General features: G+C 43.5%; 1 protein-coding gene across 1 annotated transcript in view; it reads right to left on the bottom strand.

Moving 5' to 3' along the window:
• BAIAP2L1 (BAR/IMD domain containing adaptor protein 2 like 1) overlaps positions 1 to 19,656 on the bottom strand; it is a 586,052-nt gene that overhangs the window by 95,011 nt on the left and 471,385 nt on the right. The window contains exon 10 of the mRNA XM_085629004.1: positions 8,077 to 8,284. Within this exon, the coding sequence (XP_085485130.1) occupies positions 8,077 to 8,284 (208 nt within the window). The remainder of the gene's footprint in view (positions 1 to 8,076; positions 8,285 to 19,656) is intronic.

Below are 19,656 nucleotides of genomic sequence, written 5' to 3'. Positions count from 1 at the left end.
CAATTTTCGTCGAAGACGTCGATAGCTGTGGCTTCAAGGACGACAATGACTTTGTCGATGGCGGTGACTACACCATCGAGGGAGATGTCTTTGTAGATGGTGGCATGCTCGACGATGGTGACTCGTCGACCGCTGTAACCTTGTCAATGACTTCGCTGACGGCACTTTTTTCGACAACGGTGCCATCGTCAACTTCAATTTCAAAGGAGATTTCTAATGTTTCGTCGACGTTTGGATGACGATGTGAGAGGAATGGTTGACAAAATTAGACCTCGCGTGGACAATGATAAGGATGTTGTTGACGATGAGAGGGCCATATAGCAAGTCATTAATGTCGACGTAGCTGAAGTGCAGCTTCTGGTCGTCGACAGTGCTGAAACTCTTTTCTTCGCTGGCGGCTTGTTAGAAGAATGCTTTTTGAATGTTAATTTGAGCTCTGTAGGTGGTGTTTTTGGCTCAGAAAGTGTCTTGGATAGCTGTTCTATTTTGTGAGAACCTTTTTTGTGCTCAGAGGAAGATTCATGAGAGGACTTCTTGGCGCATTTCCTGACAGGCTCTTTATCCGATTGTGAGGATTCCCTTACCCTCTTTACAGAAATTTTTGAAATTTAGAAGACGTAGACTGCTCACTCTCAGAGTCTGATACAGGGTCGGACCTCGGACCTGGTTTTCAATTTCTGGAGCAAGATAAGATGACGTCCTTTCCGGTCTCTAAGGGTTTTGTTAGAAAAGGTGCGACATATCTTGCAGTCTGACACCTTATGAGATGGGTACAAACAATAAATGCTGTCTTTATGAGGGTCCTCTATATACAATCTTTTACAAGTAGCACTCTCCCCGAAGAGAGCCTTCTTAGCCTTATCAGCCATAGTCCAGTCAGATTTGGTAACCACCAACAGATATACAGGATAGAATAAATATCTGTCGATGAATATATAATCAAGTGAAAGTACTTTCCTGACGAAAGAAGTTCAGAAATGTTCTTTAGATGAGAAAGCTGAGCAGAGCTCAGAGGAGACTCCCTAGCACAATGTGCGGTGGAAAATCTGAGGTACTGAGCTTCTCTCTGGAGTGTTTTAGAGGGTGATTCATGCTCATTGGTTAAGGCAAAACTGTGGTCCCTTTTTAATAATGACTATGATAGGTTGATAAACTAAGAGGTCAAGGCCTTTTTCAGTCTATACCTATCAGTGTACTACTACTACTACTACTACTATTTTAAAGTACCGGGGACTCCCATCATGAGGAATGATTCAAGCATGTGAATCTATGAAAGTTACAATACTGGAGTAACTTGAGATTTCTTTCAAGCCCTAAAAGTTCATTTCACACAACATGAAGGAGGAAGCATGGTGGGTGATCCGTGCTCAGACAGAGTATCCATCAAAAAGAGCATTACCAAAGATAACTGTTCATGTAACCACAGATTCCTCAGCTTTAGAATAGATACCAAGCAGTAACTCCCAAAAGGCAGACCATCGGAGAAGTGGATTTGCACCAGGAAGTCTTGTAAGTTCAAGCAGACGAAAGGCCCTCTTTGCAGAGTTGACTAGATAGTAATGCCTGGTGAAGGATTGTACGAACGTCCATGAAGTCTCATGGTCGATCTCCAACACCAAAAACCTGACGCCAACTTCATCATGGAGATCTAGGCTTTAGTACAATGGGTCAGAGGGACTTCAGAAATGCTACTTTTTAGCCAGGGAACAGCATGTCTTAAGGCACACAACAAGCATGGTTTGCTTCTGGCCTGCCTTTGCTTTCTTAGCACCAGCAAATGCAATAAAAAGCTGGCCATCCACTGTCTTTTGTGCTCTTGATGTATAAGCTAAGAGTTCCTTAGAGGGGTAAGAAAAATCAAACAAGGTGAGGAGAACGATGTATTGTCCTACTAGAAAAGACAATACCTCTTTTGACAAAAAGGAAGCACAAACTCACACCACCAAATTATCTAGGAAAAAGGTAACGTGAAGGCAGTTGCACTGACAGTGCCTGTAGCTTGCTGACATGGGGCACAAAAGTAACTGAATTGAGAAATACAGTCTTGATCATCAGTAATGAGCTTGAATGCCCAGCACACTAAGAAAGAAAAGATGAATCTAAAGTCTGATTAATTAAGATTGAGGGGAGAACGCGTGCGAGAGCCTTAAATAATGCATCATAACTGGTGACGTGAATAATGAAGGGCGATCAGGCAAACGTAGAAAGCTCGAAAGGACAGAGCACACCGCAAAGTCTTGCTAGGCCAGAGTTCAAAAACAGACCATCCAACAGTTGGGTCTGCGAAGTGTCAAATTTACTGTATTGGCACCAGGTAACAAACTTCGCCCAACAACTGGATAAATGGATTTGGGAGATGGGCGTCTAGCCACAAGCGTAACATCCACTGCTTCAGCAGGTAAATCTAATCCACTGCTCAATCGCCACACAGGGGTTTAGGCTTTGGAGAATTAGATGCAGGACACTGCCTCTTGCTAAAACAGCAGTCCTTGAAGAAAAATGAGCCAGATTAGGATGGGGTGGGGTGCAAATGCTTTTGCACAGCAGGTCAGGATATCACTCTCCTGGTCCAGTCAAGAGCCATCAGGATGAGCTGAGACCAGTGTGCCCTAATCTTCTTCAGGACTCGAGGTAGGCGAGGCAGAGGTGGGAAAGCATACAGGAGGCCTGTCTCTCACTGCAGGCAGAACGCATCTTCCTGGGAACCTTCCAACAAAAACTCCAATGCGCAATAATCATGGCAGGTGTGAAAAGATCCAACAAAAACCTGTCTCACCATGCTTTCGGTCACCTCAGGTTGAAAATGCCATTCGTGGCTCACCAGCTGAGCTAATATACCCAGACGTTGGGACATCCCACAAAATGATTTGCCTATGCGAAGATCCCCTGAATGTCCAGCCATTTCCAGGGAAACAGTGTCTCCTGGCACAGGATGCACAAGTTCAGTTCACACTGCTCTGCTTGTTGCAGTACCACAAGGCGGTTGTATTCTTCATTCAGATCTGAACCGGCTTCCCCTTAATGGATGGGAAAAAGCATTCATGACCAACCAATTGGCACAAACGTCTCTGACTCTCTGGGGGAGTTGAAAGTCTTTGAAATCCACCATGTCCAGGCTCCTATGAAGTTACTCTTCTACATAGGCTGCAGGTGGGATTTCAGCTTGTTGATGAAAATCCCAGGAAAAACAGAAGTGTGACAATCTTCTGTAGGTGGTCCACTACTTATTGCAGACAGTTCACATTCAACAGCCAATCATTGAGATAAGAGAACCTGGGGCCTAACCATCGCCATCACCTCCATAAACAGACAAGTGTCAGAGATGAGGCCAAAGGGTAGACCAACAAACTGGAAGTGCTCAATCATGACCACGAACCCCAGGAAGTGTTTGTGGGACAGCAGAAAGGATACATGAAAGCATGCATCCGAAAAATCCAAGGACAACATACAGCCCCGATTCCAGGGTGCAAAGAACCTAGGCCAAAGTTAAGATCTTAGCTTGTCTTTCAAAAGAAAGGTGTTGAGAAGATGATGGTCTAGTACCAGGCCCGAATATGCTTGTCACCTCATGACAGGAATTGGCTAATATCAAACGCAGAGGTGACTCATCCCCCAAAAATGCACTTGTATCTGATCTCTCAGAATATCTCCAATTAGATGATGGCTTGGCACTAAGAATCCATCCCATTTCAGTCGATATTACAAAACATCAATGATTTACTTTTGCAGTTATCAAAGGACTAAATACATTGATTGATGTCTAACGCAAAACCTAATGACTACCAAAAATTTGAAAAAAAGCAGCTGCCATGAAAAGCCTATACCTCTAAATGTCGCTAGAAAAGAGGAGGTTTGTGAATTTGCCTATTTGGTAATGTTTTCACCAGGGAAAGGGAGATGAGGGCCACATGCAAGTCCCACTGTACGAAAGCATCGATCCTGTCACACCCAAATGTAAAGTGATATCATATTAATGGGAAAAATTATTTTGCACCAATGCTGAGTTTCTATATGGCAAGGACGCCCCTGTAGCTCTTCATGGAACGAAAGTCTGAAGGTGGGAACTGCCAAAAGGACCACTACTATTTAGGGGACGTTTTGGCACTTAGAGCATGAGTCTGGTATCACTGAAAAGCCTCAGGTTACTCTGGCTTATTCATTGTAAATTGTTGTATATTTATTGGGTTGCCCTCCCCAGAAGCAGGCGCTGGGTTGGTGTCTGGAAATGGTTAATGAAGGGCTATGTTAATTAAGATGCAAAATGTGATTTTAATCATATGGGCAAAATCTATAAAATGTTTTAATGTGTTATTGTTTTGTCCTTGGTTTCAATGTTTGCATTTTATTTGTAAGATTATAAGACAGCTTGTTTGCTAACAAACATGTTAAAAATAAATTAAAACATGAATGCCAAAGTGGAACCTAAAAAAAGGCATGTTCATTTTTTTTCCTCAGCCTGACTCGAGAGTTGTGAGGGGGAACCACCAGGTACATCTCGGAGACATTAGGACAAAAGTGTAGCACTGCCATGTCTTCTTAGATCTTAGCAACCCTTATGATCAAGCCAGATCAGTAAAGTGGTCTACAATATTTCAAAATCACCCTGGGTATAAATCCTCATGAGGATGTTGGAGAACCCTAGTCAGCAGCAGACTCGACTACGGAAATGCCCTTTACGCCGGAGCCTCGTCCAAGCTCATCAACAGACTACAAAGAATCCAGAATGCCTCTGCACGCCTGATCCTCGACGTCCCGCGCCGCGACCACATCATCCCCCCCACCTGAGGAACCAGCACTGGCTCCCCGTCAACAGAAGAATCTCCTTCAAGCTCCTGATCCACGCACACAAGGCACTCCACAAAACCGGCCCAGCCTATCTCAACAGTTGACTCTCCTTCTACGTACCCAACAGGAAACTCCGCTCCGCTGGCCCTGCCCTGGCCACGGTCCCGCGCATCCGTAGAACCACTTCCGGAGGCAGGTCCTTCTCCCACCGCGCCGCCAAGACCTGGAACACCCTTCCCCTCTACCTACAACAAACCGAAGACCTGCTGACTTTCAGGAGACAACTCAAGACCTGGCTTTTCGACCAGTAGCAGCAGCACCCCCCTCCCCCCAGCGCCTTGAAACCCTTACGGGTAAGTAGTGCGCTTTACAAATTAACTGATTGATTGAACTAGCGGTTGTCGCTGCAGTGGCAGATATTCCCACCAATAGAGGTCATCCTTCTGCTGCCTTTCTCCACAAGAGCCGATGAAGTGGAACACAGATTCCTATAGTGCTTCTTAGTTGCTGAGACAACTTAAAGAATAAGAGTTTCTTTAAGAAAGAAGGAGTCTGATCATGGAGCGCTACATTTGTTTGCCATGAGCCAGATTTATGGATGATAGTGTCACAAATGTGTGCATTGTAAGCTAAAACTAAGGTGACACTAGGCGATGCCCTGAAACCGGTCCCAGGATACTTATTTCTGGTCCAGGGAGGACCTGGCTTGGCAGTTCGGGCTGGACTGTTCCCATGATGCACAGGGTCAAGACTGATTTGCATATGGCTGGGTCTAAACTGGGGTGGCATGGTGAACAAAAGAACGATGGATTTAACCCAGATGTCTTGACTGAGGGTGAATGTTTGATTTTCTTTGCATTCCGTCCATCATCTGTGTGTCTTTTACTAGGCACACAGTCACTGCTTATCGGTTCTTTGAACATTACAATGATAGAGACCAAGGAGTACAATTAGATTCATGACATTTAGATGAAGACTCCAACTAATAATATTCGAAGGTTTGGCAGCGCTCTCACATGTGGGAAGCTCACAATTATTTATCAGGAGTTGATCATTGATGCACTGCCTTCATGTAAGAGAACAAACAAATAGGGAAAAGGTAGAGGGCACTTCCTCAAAAAGATGTCTTTGTTTTGGGTCTGTTTACAATTAAAACATATGACTCTTTTCGTTTGGCCTGTGGTAAATATAGAACTAACTCGAGAATACCCTAAACTTGAGAGATTTGGGAAAGTATGCCTTGATGATGCTCTGATTACAGTCTAGAGTACTTCAGCGAATGTGGAGCTCTACGTAGATGTTGGTCTAACCCATGAAAATTCCTTTTAAGGAGCTATTACGGCCTGGAACCCACTCTTAATTCCCATAACTGTTTTAACTGTTTAGTTTTATGCAGAGAGATATCTGCTACAGATACATAAGAGATGTGGTGCTGCATGTGGCTATCATCACTACTGTAGCCAACAATAACGAGAAGTAGGCTTTATTGGTTAGCTAATCGATTTTATTCCTGACCATTGATACATAGAAATGAGTCTTCTAACCATCACCTTCCACAATACTTTTTTATAAAATAAAGCTGGAAGCCCCTAAGGAACAACACCTTATCCTTCTCAGGAAATAGCAGGGCTGCTAGGGTCATCTATAGGAGAATTAAAGAAATGTAAAGAACTGGACCCCAGTTCTTCACATCCTTTCTCATCAAGGCGAAAGATCCTGAGGGGAACTCTCTCTCTCTATAGAAGCAGCCCAGCTGTAGAGTTTCCCAGGACATAAAAAACAACTCTCCAAATAAACTTCAGTTCCCGTAAGAGGCTAAACAATCTTATGCCACTATTTTCGGGTAAAGCGGTCATCAGAATAAATTCAAATCTTTAAGGAGAGTATACAAGCTTCCCTGATGATCCTTTAGCATACAAGGTGCAGAAAGAAACTGAAAAACTCTTGAACTGAGGGACAGACACTACAATCTCATTGGCCTTGTTGGCAGGCCCCAAAAAGCAAATCGGTTTCTTTTGTACGGCCAAGTTAAATGAAGCAAGAATACTCAGCCTTAAAATGACAAATATTTCAAGGCATATGAATGATCCCATGCTGTATAAAGTAATCCACCACCTGAAGGAGAGCTTACACATAGTGCCATATTCTTGACATTTACAATGGAGATCAGATGCTCGCACATGGATCTAAAAGAATACACCAGAGCAATGTTTCCACAGCTCCAATCCAATGATGCCTCTATCTGACTAGATCCTCTCAAGAGGACACAGTATGGAGCCATCCTTGGATTAGCATTATAGCTAGATTAGAAGTGCATGTGCTAGATTATGGCCAGATTTTACTTCTGTGCATTTGGAGATCTCCATTACTCAACTGTTGGTCAAATCAGTAGAGGATTCTTGATCTTTTTTGCTAAGCTATTGAACACCACCCTGGAAAGAAGAAAATATGATCTGGACTATACATTGAGTAACAAGAAATGGTATGCAATGCGAAGCATGGTCTCCCAAGGCTGCCATTTATTAGTTTCCACCAGCATTTCAAGTTAGTAACCTAGAGAATATCTTATTCATAATCGATTTCACCAATCGGTAATGGAGTAGTCATACAACTGAGGAGAAATAGACCTCATTTTGCATTTCCCTACAGTAGCTTCATTTTGGGATGTCAAATATTTTGCCTGCTCTGGTGAGGAAAATGACTAGACCAATGGTTTGGTCATTTGTCTTCAATTTGTTGCCCAAGGTGGCAATCTTCGTAAGGAGATTGTTGCTTTGACATTTCCCTTAGTAAAATATGAACAACACTTATTCATATAACACTTATGTGGTTACGTCAGGTGCCCCAACATCCTGAAACCATGTCATGGCACAAAAATCTAATGTATTGTGATTACACCCAAGAAAATGCACACAATGCACTCTGTAGCATATCACCATAACATCCCAAAAACCGAGTTTTATTTCTAACTATATGTGGTTGATACAAGAGGGAATCCCAATCAAGCGGCAAATAATTCTATCTAGCATCATCTCTCCATAACATGAGAATGCAGACAAACCACCGTCCTATTTTCCACTTTCTTTACATACAATATTATGAATCTGAAAAGAATGATAGCCGATGAACTGAAAAACACGCAAAGAGGTTTTAATTTCTTTAAACGTATGTTTGTTAGATATATTTTACACAACTTCAGGAACACCCAATAGATTCATAGGTTTACATGTAAACATAGTAGTGCAAGTGATGCTACATGCATAATTTTGACAATAAAGCAACTGAACTTACGTTTTTGTACTTTCGTGTTCTCCATACAGCCACCCATCCTTATCTTCGGAAATAAGAAGTGTGATAATATCTCCTTCTGCAAAACTGAGTAATGTCTTGTTGTTTCCAGGGTTATGTGGAAAAATTGTTTTAACTTTTGACCTCTTCATCATGTTCAATCCTGTTGCTACCGACATGGATCTTGGTAAACCGACTTCCTCCGAATTATCTATGAAAACGTTCAGAGGGATTAGTACATTGAATAAGACTACTTGACAAAAGAAAAGCTGGTTACCATTTGAATTTCAATTAAGGCCCTATGCCTTTTAGCTTTACAAACTGCTGGTAATTCTGTAATGAGCAGATGCTGTCAAAGCAAATGTCACAGGAATAACAGTTTGAACTCAGTGTTTCTATTTTGACCAGTGAAAAGACCAACCATCCGTTGGAGTTACCACACCTGCCTCTCAAAGCTATTATTGTTACTTCTGGAAGCTAACAAAGCACATAAGCATTCTTCCAGTAGTTTCCGACCCAGAAAATGGAGAGCTTGCTCCGCATGCCTCGGAATGAATTACTTATTAAAAACTGATTTTGCAGTTTGATATCAGTTACAGAGTCATATTCCTTGCATTACTGTGCACACTAAAGGATAGATCCAGAACCGACACAATTTTATGAAAAAACCTTAGCAGTTGACTGAGGGGGGTGTTTGTAATTACACTCTTTGTGGCTTGAATAGTAAACAACCGTATCATTCCAAAAGCCATCTTCAGTCTGTCTAACAGCGTTGTTTTTTTAGGTGAAAATGTAATTTACCGCTAACAATGGTTGCTCTCCAGCACGAGCAACCCTCAGCAGATTTAGATAGAAGATTTTAATTTCTTCTATGCAGAGAGGAAAAATGGGAAAATAGTTTTTGCCACACATTCTCTGTACAGCGTTCATCCACGTAAACACATTGCTAAATGCAAGATGTACACTTTCCCTCTAAGAGGCACCATCGAGTTAATGTAAAGGATAATTTTCAGGATGCAGTGCAACAATGCATTTTCTCTAGTTTTTTATTTACAAAGCACACTGTGCAGGGCAATCTTCAAAGCAGTGAATTTTGGCAACATGTTAATGAGTTGGACATACACTTCTGACCCATTTTACATGTTTCCGGCAGTTTTAGCTTTATTTGGCTAAGCTTTTTTTTCTCAACAGTATGCAACTACAAATTTTCCAAACTTTTTAACATAAATTCAATTATACGAGATCTGTAATACATATAAAAGTACGTGAGACAGAAATGTGCAAGGAAAACATTATCTGTAAGTACTTCTCCAGCATTGGTATCTTTTATAGAATCACACCCTATACTCGTTTAGTCCCAGATAGGTTGGGCATCCGGTACAATGTCATACATATAGCAGCACACAAAACTCAGAAAATTTGTTCAACAGTGTTTTACATCTTAGCCACCTCATCCCGTGAACTTGCACTGCAGCCACTGACGTAATAAAGGAAGAGGCTCCATTCTGTTTAGAGGCTATCATAACTTGTCTTTTTATTGGCCAAAGGGGACCTGGGTACAGTCTCATAAAAAGGGGAGGTTACTTGGTTGCATGCATATCCATGAGATACCTACAGTGGATAAAGGCAAGTAGTTTACCTATAACAATAGGTCTCTATCATGGATATAGAAATTGAGCATCACAACCAACGTGCAGGACGAGATTTAAAGCAGAAGAGAAACAAGCATTGGCATAGCCAATAGGTCTCGCCTTTGGGACCTTATAAGTGTTTAGCCATGCAACACTTGACGTTGTCGCACCAAGGATATTGTACTGGATAACTAAACACTTATGAGGTCCCAAAGGGGAGACCTATTGGCTATACGAGGTAGAGAGAGGTAGAGACGTAGAGAGAGAGGTAGAGAGTGAGGTAGAGAGAGAGAGGTAGAAAGAGAGAGGTAGAGTGGTAGAGAGAGGTAGGTAGAGAGGTAGCGAGGGGTAGAGAGAGAGGTAGCGAGAGAGAGAGAGGTAAAGAGAGAGAGAGGTAGAGAGAGAGAGAGAGAGAGAGAGAGAGAGAGGTAGAGGTAGAGAGAGAGAGGTAGAGGTAGAGAGAGAGAGGTAGAGGTAGAGAGAGGTAGAGAGAGAGGGAGAGCTAGAGAGAGGTAGAGAGAGAAATAGGTAGAGAGAGAGGTAGAGAGAGTTAGAGAGAGAGTTAGAGAGAGAGTTAGAGAGAGAGGTAGCGAGAGAGGGCAGAGAGAGAGGTAGAGAGAGAGAGGTAGAGAGAGAGAGGTAGAGAGAGAGAGGTAGAGAGAGAGGTAGAGAGAGAGGTAGAGGTAGAGAGGTAGAGGTAGAGAGGTAGCGAGAGAGGTAGCGAGAGAGGTAGCGAGAGAGGTAGCGAGAGAGGTAGCGAGAGAGGAAGCGAGAGAGGAAGCGAGAGAGGAAGCGAGAGAGGAAGCGAGAGAGGAAGCGAGAGAGGTAGAGAGAGGTAGAGAGAGGTAGAGGGGTAGAAAGAGGTAGAGAGAGGGGTAGACAGGTAGAGAGAGGTAGAGGTAGAGAGGTGTAGAGAGTGGTAGAGAGGTAGAGGTAGAGAGAGAGGTAGAGATGTAGAGAGGTAGAGGTAGTGATAGAGAGAGGTAGAGTGAGGTAGAGAGAGAGAGGTAGAAAGTGAGAGATGGAGAGAGAGGTAGAGAGAGAGGTAGAGAGGGAGAGAGGGAGAGGGAGAGGTAGAGAGGGAGAGGTAGAGATAGAGAGAGAGAGGGAGAGAGGTAGAGGGGAGAGAGAGGGAGAGAGGAAGAGAGGTAGAGAGGGGTAGAGAGGTGTAGAGAGGTAGGTAAAGAGAGGTAGAGAGAGAGGTAGATAGAGAGGTAGAGAGAGAGGGAGGTAGAGAAAGGAAGATAGAGAGATGGAGAGAGGTAGAGAGGTAGAGAGAGGTAGAGAGAGGCAAGCTGACCCTTTCTTTGTAAAAAAGGAGGCACTGCTCGCGCCTGCAGCCAAAACAGCGTGGGATGTGAGGTATGCAGCTGAGTGGGAGGGGTGGGGGAAGTCCGCTATTAACTGATTAATCTACAGACGACGCCGTCTGAAAGAAATCATGTGTTTTAAACAAAATCACCACGCAGGAAGAGATCCGCGTTCTTTGTTCTCCAACCCTCCTGAAAGTATTTGAGGCAAACCTTCAGTGAAGGTGCAAAAGCATTTTTCAATTCCGTAAAAAAAAAAAAAAAAAAAATAGAAATAAAAAAAAAATGACAAAAAGAAATATCAAAACTAGAAGCATTTCTATTGTGGAGCGGAATCCTTTTTCAGCAAGCTTGTGGAATTTACAAAAACCAAGATGGAGCGTGAAACTGAAGAGGGAAGGCGGCCTTGTGGACCGCAGGATAGACGAGAGACCTGGGAAAGCAGAGCTACGCAGGAAATAGAAATTGAATGAGAGGCGTCAAAGTAGGAATCTGCAAGCGGCAAAGCGGCTGTTATTCCAACATGCAGACAAGCCCGGGAGTTGTGCATGCGTGCGTGCGCGCACAGTCTGCTCTTTTTTAAAGCACTGCACTCGTGCTTATGGCGTGCCCCCTGCTCGCTCCTGCAAGCTGAATACCGCCAGAAGTACGAGTGTGTGCTTTCAAAAAGAGCAGAGCTACGGCTAAAGGTCCTCCTATGCAGCACATGCGCGCTGCGTAAGCGAGACCTAAACACTAACAGAAGAAAGCACAAATGAATGTTTATGTAAATGCATTTTTTTTTTTTTTTTTTTTTTTAGAGTTTGATATAACGCGAACTAGACCCGAGACATCGGGTACCGGAGCGCTTTAAATGGGAACGAGTTTCGTTACAGATTAACACATTCATTTTTGTTAGGCATGGGGAGATTACGTGATTTGCCCAGAATCACAGGATGTTGAGCGTCATTGCCGAGACTCGAACCTGGTTCCCCAGGTCCGCGTAAGGCTACATCCTCTCCCCATTGCTTGTGTTCCATTATTTACCTTTTATGTATACTTATTTATGTATTCATTTATGGAGCACACTTTTAATGAAAGGCATCTCTGTGCTAAAAACAAAAGTAAGAGAGCTAAAAGAGTGCAGATAACAAAAGGACAACTGGTAAAAAAGGTGTGCTTTAAGGGCAGGTCCGATGTGGCCAAGATTGGTGACCTATAGTACCTTAACGGAAGGCAATACAAAGCATACAAAGCTGGTGACCAGCACCCTTAAGGTTCTACATCCAATGCAAACATTCCTACATCGGGGCCCTTCGCAATATCAACACTAGCGCTTCAGATAGAAACATGAAATAACATAAGAGGTCAAGTTCTTCCACAAGAAGGCGGGATTAGTCTAAAGAAGGCTTTGTGTGAGAAAGTGCTTTAAAGTGATTCCTCCGTTTTATCAGAAGTCAATGAAGGAAGCGAGGTACCTGCTTGACATGGCTCAAGTTGTGCAGCTGCACACAAGCCTTCCTGTCATGTTCTGTAGCCACTAAAGGTTAGCATTAGGCATTCCTGAAGACCAATATGAAGGCAGTGCAATAATCTAAATGAGAGCTCGGGCAAGCATCCAAACGTGTAGCACAATTTTTGGAAGGGATGGAGGGAAAACCCTTCAGCATTTTAAGTTAATGAAACCAGTGGACCAGGCCTTTTAATTGTGTGGTAGAAAGGATACATTGATGTGCAAAAGAAAGGACACCCTCTTAAGATTCTGTGTTTGTATATGTTAAAAAAAATCTGACGTGCATCTACATCCTAACAGTAGATAAAGCGAAATTCAAGAGATAAATAACCCACACACCTTTCCATTTGTCATATTGTATTGAACAAAAGAATCAGCTCAAGCAACTAGGGATGGTATCTGATTTGGCTACCCTTTTAAAGAAAGGCAAACAAAGATTTACCCACCATTTCGGGTTCTGGTCTATTAAAAAGCAAGGAATGCGGTCTTGGGTTATCTCTTGACTTGCCTTCAAATCCATGATTACCTAATCATATTAATTGCAGATATTGAGTCTCAGGGTCTACTTCATTACACTCAACTGGCGCCTCATTGTAAAGCATGGAATAAAGTTCTAATCGATAATCCTTCCAAAACTCTCCTAAAATTTCAGAGAATATACTAGCACCAGTGTTCCTAGACCTTTATTCTCTATCAGAATCTTTTCCCATCACCCTTAATACCTATTCCGTTTATTCCAAGCAATGGGTGAAGTTTTAATTTTTATTTAATTGCCACAAGACACCAATACTATGTTCCTTTCTTCTTGTAAATGTTATTAGAAATAGTATGAATTCACTTGTTTGCTAAAAGTTATTCTAGGTTCCAATTTTCCAGGTTGGTAGGTAGCTCTTTTCATACTAATGATTTATGATCCTTACACTCCTGCCATACTGCAATGTAACAGGCTATCCGTAAGTTCTACTTAGATCTGAGCTTGATAGAGCTTAAGCTGTCGGTCAAGAATCATTGTAAATAATACGCAACATACATATTATGTAATATACATAAAGAGGGACTTTGTGTCAGCCACTGTTTGCTGGAAGTGTCATTCACATTTTTGATCACCGCCTACCATTGGCATCTGGAGTGTCCGACATTGCGAGTGACAGCATGCTGCCTCATAAGACAGCACTAAAATGCATGAGTCACCTTCTTTCACACTGCTGACCAAGAACACACCGTGGAGAGGAATGGGGAAGCGCGGATCTGGGTATCTCTTATTATAGTCAATGCATTTCCCACGAGAAGCCGCACAAGCAGGATGGAAAACAGAAGCCTCCTGGGAGGATTGAATGGAAAACGCTTTCCCAGATGGCTGTTGTGTTTAAATACTTCTGAAAAGATGACCACTTATTATTCTTACCGGCAGCTGTATTTTCTGCGGCTTCTCTACGTCACATTTGCTAACACGTAGTAGTACAGTTTCATAAGTCTTTTCTTATTCCAGACCTTCACTCTGTCTCCATATCAAACTAAACCAACCGGAATCTGCGTCAGCTGTCTAACTGAGGAGCAGCTTTCAATAGGAGGACCTACGCACAGAACGGAAACCGCACGTATGATCCGTGCCAACGTGTGCATATCGCGTCACTCCCCTCGTGCAAGGGAAAGCTGCGTTTGTGGGAATGGGATAGACGACCTGCAATGGCCAGTGCACGCTTACACATGTTCACTAGTAAACATTGGAAAGGCAAGGACCATACAGTGTTTGGCATTTCTCTAATCTAAAGGTCTCCAATAACTGATATTTTCTGGCACTGAATCACTTTAAAAGTTCTTTTATGGAGTTCTTTTTCCTAGAAGTTGTACTATTGTTCAAAGCAGTGATGTCATCGACGATGTCACGTGATCTCATAAGGGAGGTCATCAATGAAGTTACTTGATAGATCAGTAATGTCATTATAAAGTGTCATCAGTGAGGTAACAGCAGGGCGATGAGTTACGATTTGAATAAGCAGCCAATTACCATGGTTTTAAATTTTTATTTCATAAACATCAGACACTATTACCGTATTTCTTCAGGCAGTTACTAACTTGTGTTTCAAATACACTACTTTTTAGGAGCCATAAAAACCTTATATTTTCCAGTGATTTATTTTTTATCTGATATACTATTTTAAAACTCCCCTATTTCCAACGCTGTGCAGTTAATCCTCTGCTCGTTCAGTATTGGCCGCAGTGCCTCCACTGGGCAGCCACCTGTGCCGCACACAGCTTCTGGCCACACACATTGGGGCCTGGCTGTTGTCCAGACTCTCCGCTCATCCTCCTGGGCAGTTTACCGCTTCTGCCACAAGGCATCCCATCGTACTAAGCATAGGATGGTGACACTGGAGGTTAGACACTGGGTTTGGCCATCTGGGCATCACCCCCCTGATACACAAGTCTGAATGCTTTGCGATAGTGCCACAGGGCTTACATTTTGATCCTGGTATCATTAGAAATGGGTGCCGTTGTGCTCGTCCTTCAATTGTCACTCCTCTTCCCCTGCTTACTGCATGCAGCACAGAAACAGACCCTTAACACAAGGTCTAATTATCAATAGAATGGATTATGGCAATGCTCTTTTGCTATAAATTAATTCTGATCTTTTAAATAGACTCCAGGTTCTTCAGAACACGGCCGCTAGGCTGGTCCTTGACCGCCCATATAGAACCCCGTGAGATTAGTAGCAGTGCATTCTGAATCAGATCCCTTGGGAGGTCTACTAGGAGGAAGGGTGGTTGAATTACCAAGAACGTACACTAACATTGCAATATAAAGGTAAAATATTTTACTGATTATTTCCCTTGCCTGGTTTCAGCTCCCTTAGTTGGTGTCACCGATATCTGTTCCAGTACCCCTTGGGTTGGGGATAGGGCATGGGTTCCTCCTTGCGGTCCGATATACTGGTGAGCAAAAGACCATAAGGATGTAGAAAGGCACCTCTTCGGATCCAATAATGGGTTCATTTATCTCCAGTAGCTGGAACTGGACAAGGGCATGGGTTCCTCCTTGCTGTCCGATATACTGGTGAGCAAAAGACCACAAGGATGTCGAAAGGCGCCACTTCAGATCCAATAATGGGTACATTTATCTCCAGTAGCTGGAACTGGACAAGGGCATGGGTTCCTCCTTGCTGTCCGATATACTGGTGAGCAAAAGACCATAAGGATGTCGAAAGGCACCACTTCGGATCCAATAATGGGTCACTTCGGATTCAATAATGGGTACATTTATCTCCAGTAGCTGGAACTGGTCAAGTATACACCTAGTATCTATAATTCTTCACCAATTAGACATCAGCTTTTTTTTTTTTTTTTAACAAACTTCCTATCAGAATGCAACAGATTCTGTGACAATTTTAAAATGATGTTTCTAGAAAGTGAGAAGATCGAAGAAACAGTGGTATATTTTTACTAATATCGCCCGGTCATCAAATGAGATGTTTGTGTTTGTTTTGGGTTGTTTCTTTCAATTTCTTTATGGCGTTTCTTTATTAGACTTTAGTAGCAAATGGCTATTTCGAAACTACATCACAACAATTTTCACAATAAAATCGATGCTGCCTAATATCGCAATGCCCAGCCAGTAATTTTGCTTGATAAGAAAGAGTATGTACATATACCATTACTTAATATTACACAAATATATGGAACATTGGAACGCAAGGATATTACTAATATGCTATTATCTAAAGCTTAAGGAAATATGTGCTCCAGTGGAAAAAATGAGGACAAGTGCTGCTTTGTTAAGTGGGCAGCCTTCTGTAAGTTCAATGACTAGAGGGGCAGTCTCTGTGATAGATTGTTTGCCCACAAATCTAGTTTGTTGCGGTTCTTCAGCTGCTTGGATGGGAATATTTCATGCACAGTAAATATGCAGTTTCCCCTGCACTGAGTGCCTGAATGATGGTACTCTGACTTTTGATTTTTGGACCTAGAGCTACAATAATGTAGTGGGTGCACAAGGCCCTGGCCAATCCCCGACTATGAGTAAATCCAAGTGTGCACTCATCTGTTGATAATGGGATTCAATCTCTGTCATGAGCTTAGCATATAGAGCTGTGGTGCCAATATACTATGTTTTGAGAATCACCAGTGTGACCAGACCTTTTCAAGTGAGTCAATGGAGTGAATGCCTACTGGCCCATGTGTGTACAGTTCAGCTTCTATACGCTTACACAGTCCTTTGCACTAACATCCAGAGTGCAAGTTAAGCTTGTTGATGTGTGCAACCTGCATGGTTCATGCATGATATGTGAGAGGGAACCAGAGTAATGGAGGCTAGTGGGATCCATTCTGGATTACCTTTCTGGCCTTGTACAATGATAGAGCGGAGGACAGTGTTCCATGTCAGTGGAAGTGTACTGATCCCCTTCCTGTAGCTAGAGGGAGATGACCTAAAGAATGAAGTGAGGGCAGAGGAGACAGAGCTTCCTTCGATATATTATTTTATCTTTTCCTACAAACTGAACAGTCATGTGGTGGATGGCAGTGGTGAAGGGTGGATCTGCATATTCTATAGTGAATCATGGGGAAACCTTTAGATGAACCTTGCTCTCATTACTACTTCAGTTTGTCTGATGGAAACTGTTTGCGGAAGTCACAACCGGTTATGTCTCTGTTTGGGTGTTCCAGGGTGGAGATGACCTTTCTGTGAGGAGCATCACTCTACACTAGGGTAGAGCCTGGAGAACAGCCTGGAAAAGACATTTGAAATGTGAACCACCCAAAACGGATTCTACAGTTTTAGACAGTGGATTTGCATCTTCTGTCTGCCAGTTGGTGATGAAAGAGGGACACACAGCCTCATTTGGTTATTCCAGTTAAAGTATTTTATGGCCGAGGAAGGGAGTGCTCCACAGAGTACTTAGAGGGCTGCTGTGCAACCAGGGCTGGTGTCTGCCTGAAAACCAGTCTCTCAGATGTGACAGCACATTACCTGAAGTCTGGATCTCTTGTTGGACAAGCTGTGCAACAGTCCTGAAGCACCTAGAAGCCTGTCTGCCTTCCTGCTGAGAAAGAGAAGGAGCCTGCCAACCTTGGTGGAGGGGAGACTGCCCAGGAAGGAGTGAGGTGCAATAAGTCCCAGAAGGCTGTGTGCCACCCAGAAGAGCAGATTGCTGGACAGTGAACTCGGAGGACCCGAGCATCAGGTGGCCTCTCCAAATTCTGGTTCCAGGAGGGAACTGCGAATTCTGTGACTGCGTATTACTTTGGCTTGGTTAAGGTTGTGATTGTGTGTTGCCATTCAGTCCGAGTTAAGGCTGCATCTACCTAAACGTTTGAAGGGCTGAAACTGTTGAAGTTGTGATTGGCCCATGCTGGGTTGTAACTACTGATGTTGTGATGGGCCCGTGCCAAGCTACAACTACTAAAGTTGAGACAGGCCCGTGCGGGGCTTTATCTGTGGTACAGCCAGCCTGGCCCCGATTGGCATCTACAGAGGCCCAAGGGATGACACTCATGACCCTGTACAGGTCTGCTCAGGACAGCTGCTTTCTTGACCCATGCTGAAGAATCGTTGAGGGCATGAAGCTCAGCCCAGCACCTGAGGCTAGAGGTTCTCTAGAACAGATTGCTGGTGCGCTGCTGCTCCTCTGTGTAACCATGCATGTCCAAGTGTACCTAGTTGCCTGAGCAGTGCACTGAGACAATTCATCTGTAAACAGGTAAGAAACTAGGGCTTAGCACACATTCTGTTTAAAAGAGTGTGAAACGTAGGTGTGCTAGAGTCACAAAATTCCTGCTTTCCCGCAGATATTGAGGAAATATCCTGGGACACGACAGAGAGCCTATGGATTGGAGAATGGAGACAGAAAGGGGAGGAGTGAACAGGAGACATGGGTGCAGCACCTGTCAAAGTAGCAGCCAGGGGCACATACTTGATTTGCTACTAGTAGCATGTAGTATTGAGTACCATTGTGTCAATAAAGTACTGTCTTTGTTGAAAAATTAAGCCCGAGGCTGGGCTTTCACCTTATGGGGTTGTTGATTGTAGAACTTTGAGCTCAAGCACCCACACTCTACCTTTCTGTGACTACTCAACATCACTGTACCAAGAGTTATTCTAAACTGCTGAATGCAATTTGACTTTTTGCAGCACTCCACACAGAATTTCATGCACATAATTTTGGGCACAGTTGTAACTGAAGGATGTGATTTTAAGGGTGCAGCATGGGGGGGGAGGGGTGGATGCAGATAAGACCTGCTTTTGGGCCGCTCTCACTGTTCTTTATCCGGAAACTCCACAGATCACTCTCAAGCGGAGGGGATGGGGGGGGGGAGGGGGCAGAGTAAATGCTCGTCATTCGATAGGGGTAACCGCTAGCACATTAGGGTAGCAGAGAGTGCCACAGACTCAGGGCAGCCATGCTGTCACACTCTGCTCCTTCTGGGCAGCCCCATTCCAGGCCGTTACACCTGGCTTCGCCGTAAGGTAGACTCATTCCAGCAGAGATGCCTCCAACAGCCCTCTCTCAGCAGGCCAGAAGTAACCCTCTACCAAGTAGATCTACAGCTCCTCCAGTAGGCTGTTACAGATTTATTCAGGGAATGCTGCTTCACCTCTGGGAAGCTGGGAGCGTCAAGGACACCAGTCTTTGATCTCCGAATATTTCTCCAAAATTCTGTGCGAGTCACCTACACTGGTCAATGAGAACTCTTGGTACACTTTTTGGCCGCTTCTGTTTTTCCTGTATACTTTCTCAGACATGCTTTCAGTATTCCACATGTGCTGTCCTGGAACGAGATTGATGCAGTTCCTTCAATTGGTTTATCCTTTTTCTTTCACAGCAGACTACTCTTTGTCTCCAGGTGACGGGTGGCAATAGTGGGGTAAGCTCAGAGACTCATTAGGAGAAATCCGCATGAGAGCAAATAGGCAAACGCCTTTACCCTTAAAACCATCATTCTTCTGCAAGCAGCGCCTTTGGGAGAACAAGAGAGGCAGGCCCTGTCAAATGACCAATCATGCACTTCAAAGGAGGCCATTGTCTCCAGACTCCCCATGCTCTCCATCTATTCTAATGAGAATGCTCCAAGAGGGAAAAAAAGGCAAGACACAGAAAAGGTAATTCCTGCTCTTCTAACAGGTATCCTGTCTCCATCCTTTTCACACTTCTGAG

This window comes from Triturus cristatus, chromosome 10, assembly GCF_964204655.1.
Source record: "Triturus cristatus chromosome 10, aTriCri1.1, whole genome shotgun sequence".
Lineage (NCBI taxonomy): Eukaryota > Metazoa > Chordata > Amphibia > Caudata > Salamandridae > Triturus > Triturus cristatus.
This window is presented reverse-complemented; position numbering and strand designations above follow the sequence as displayed.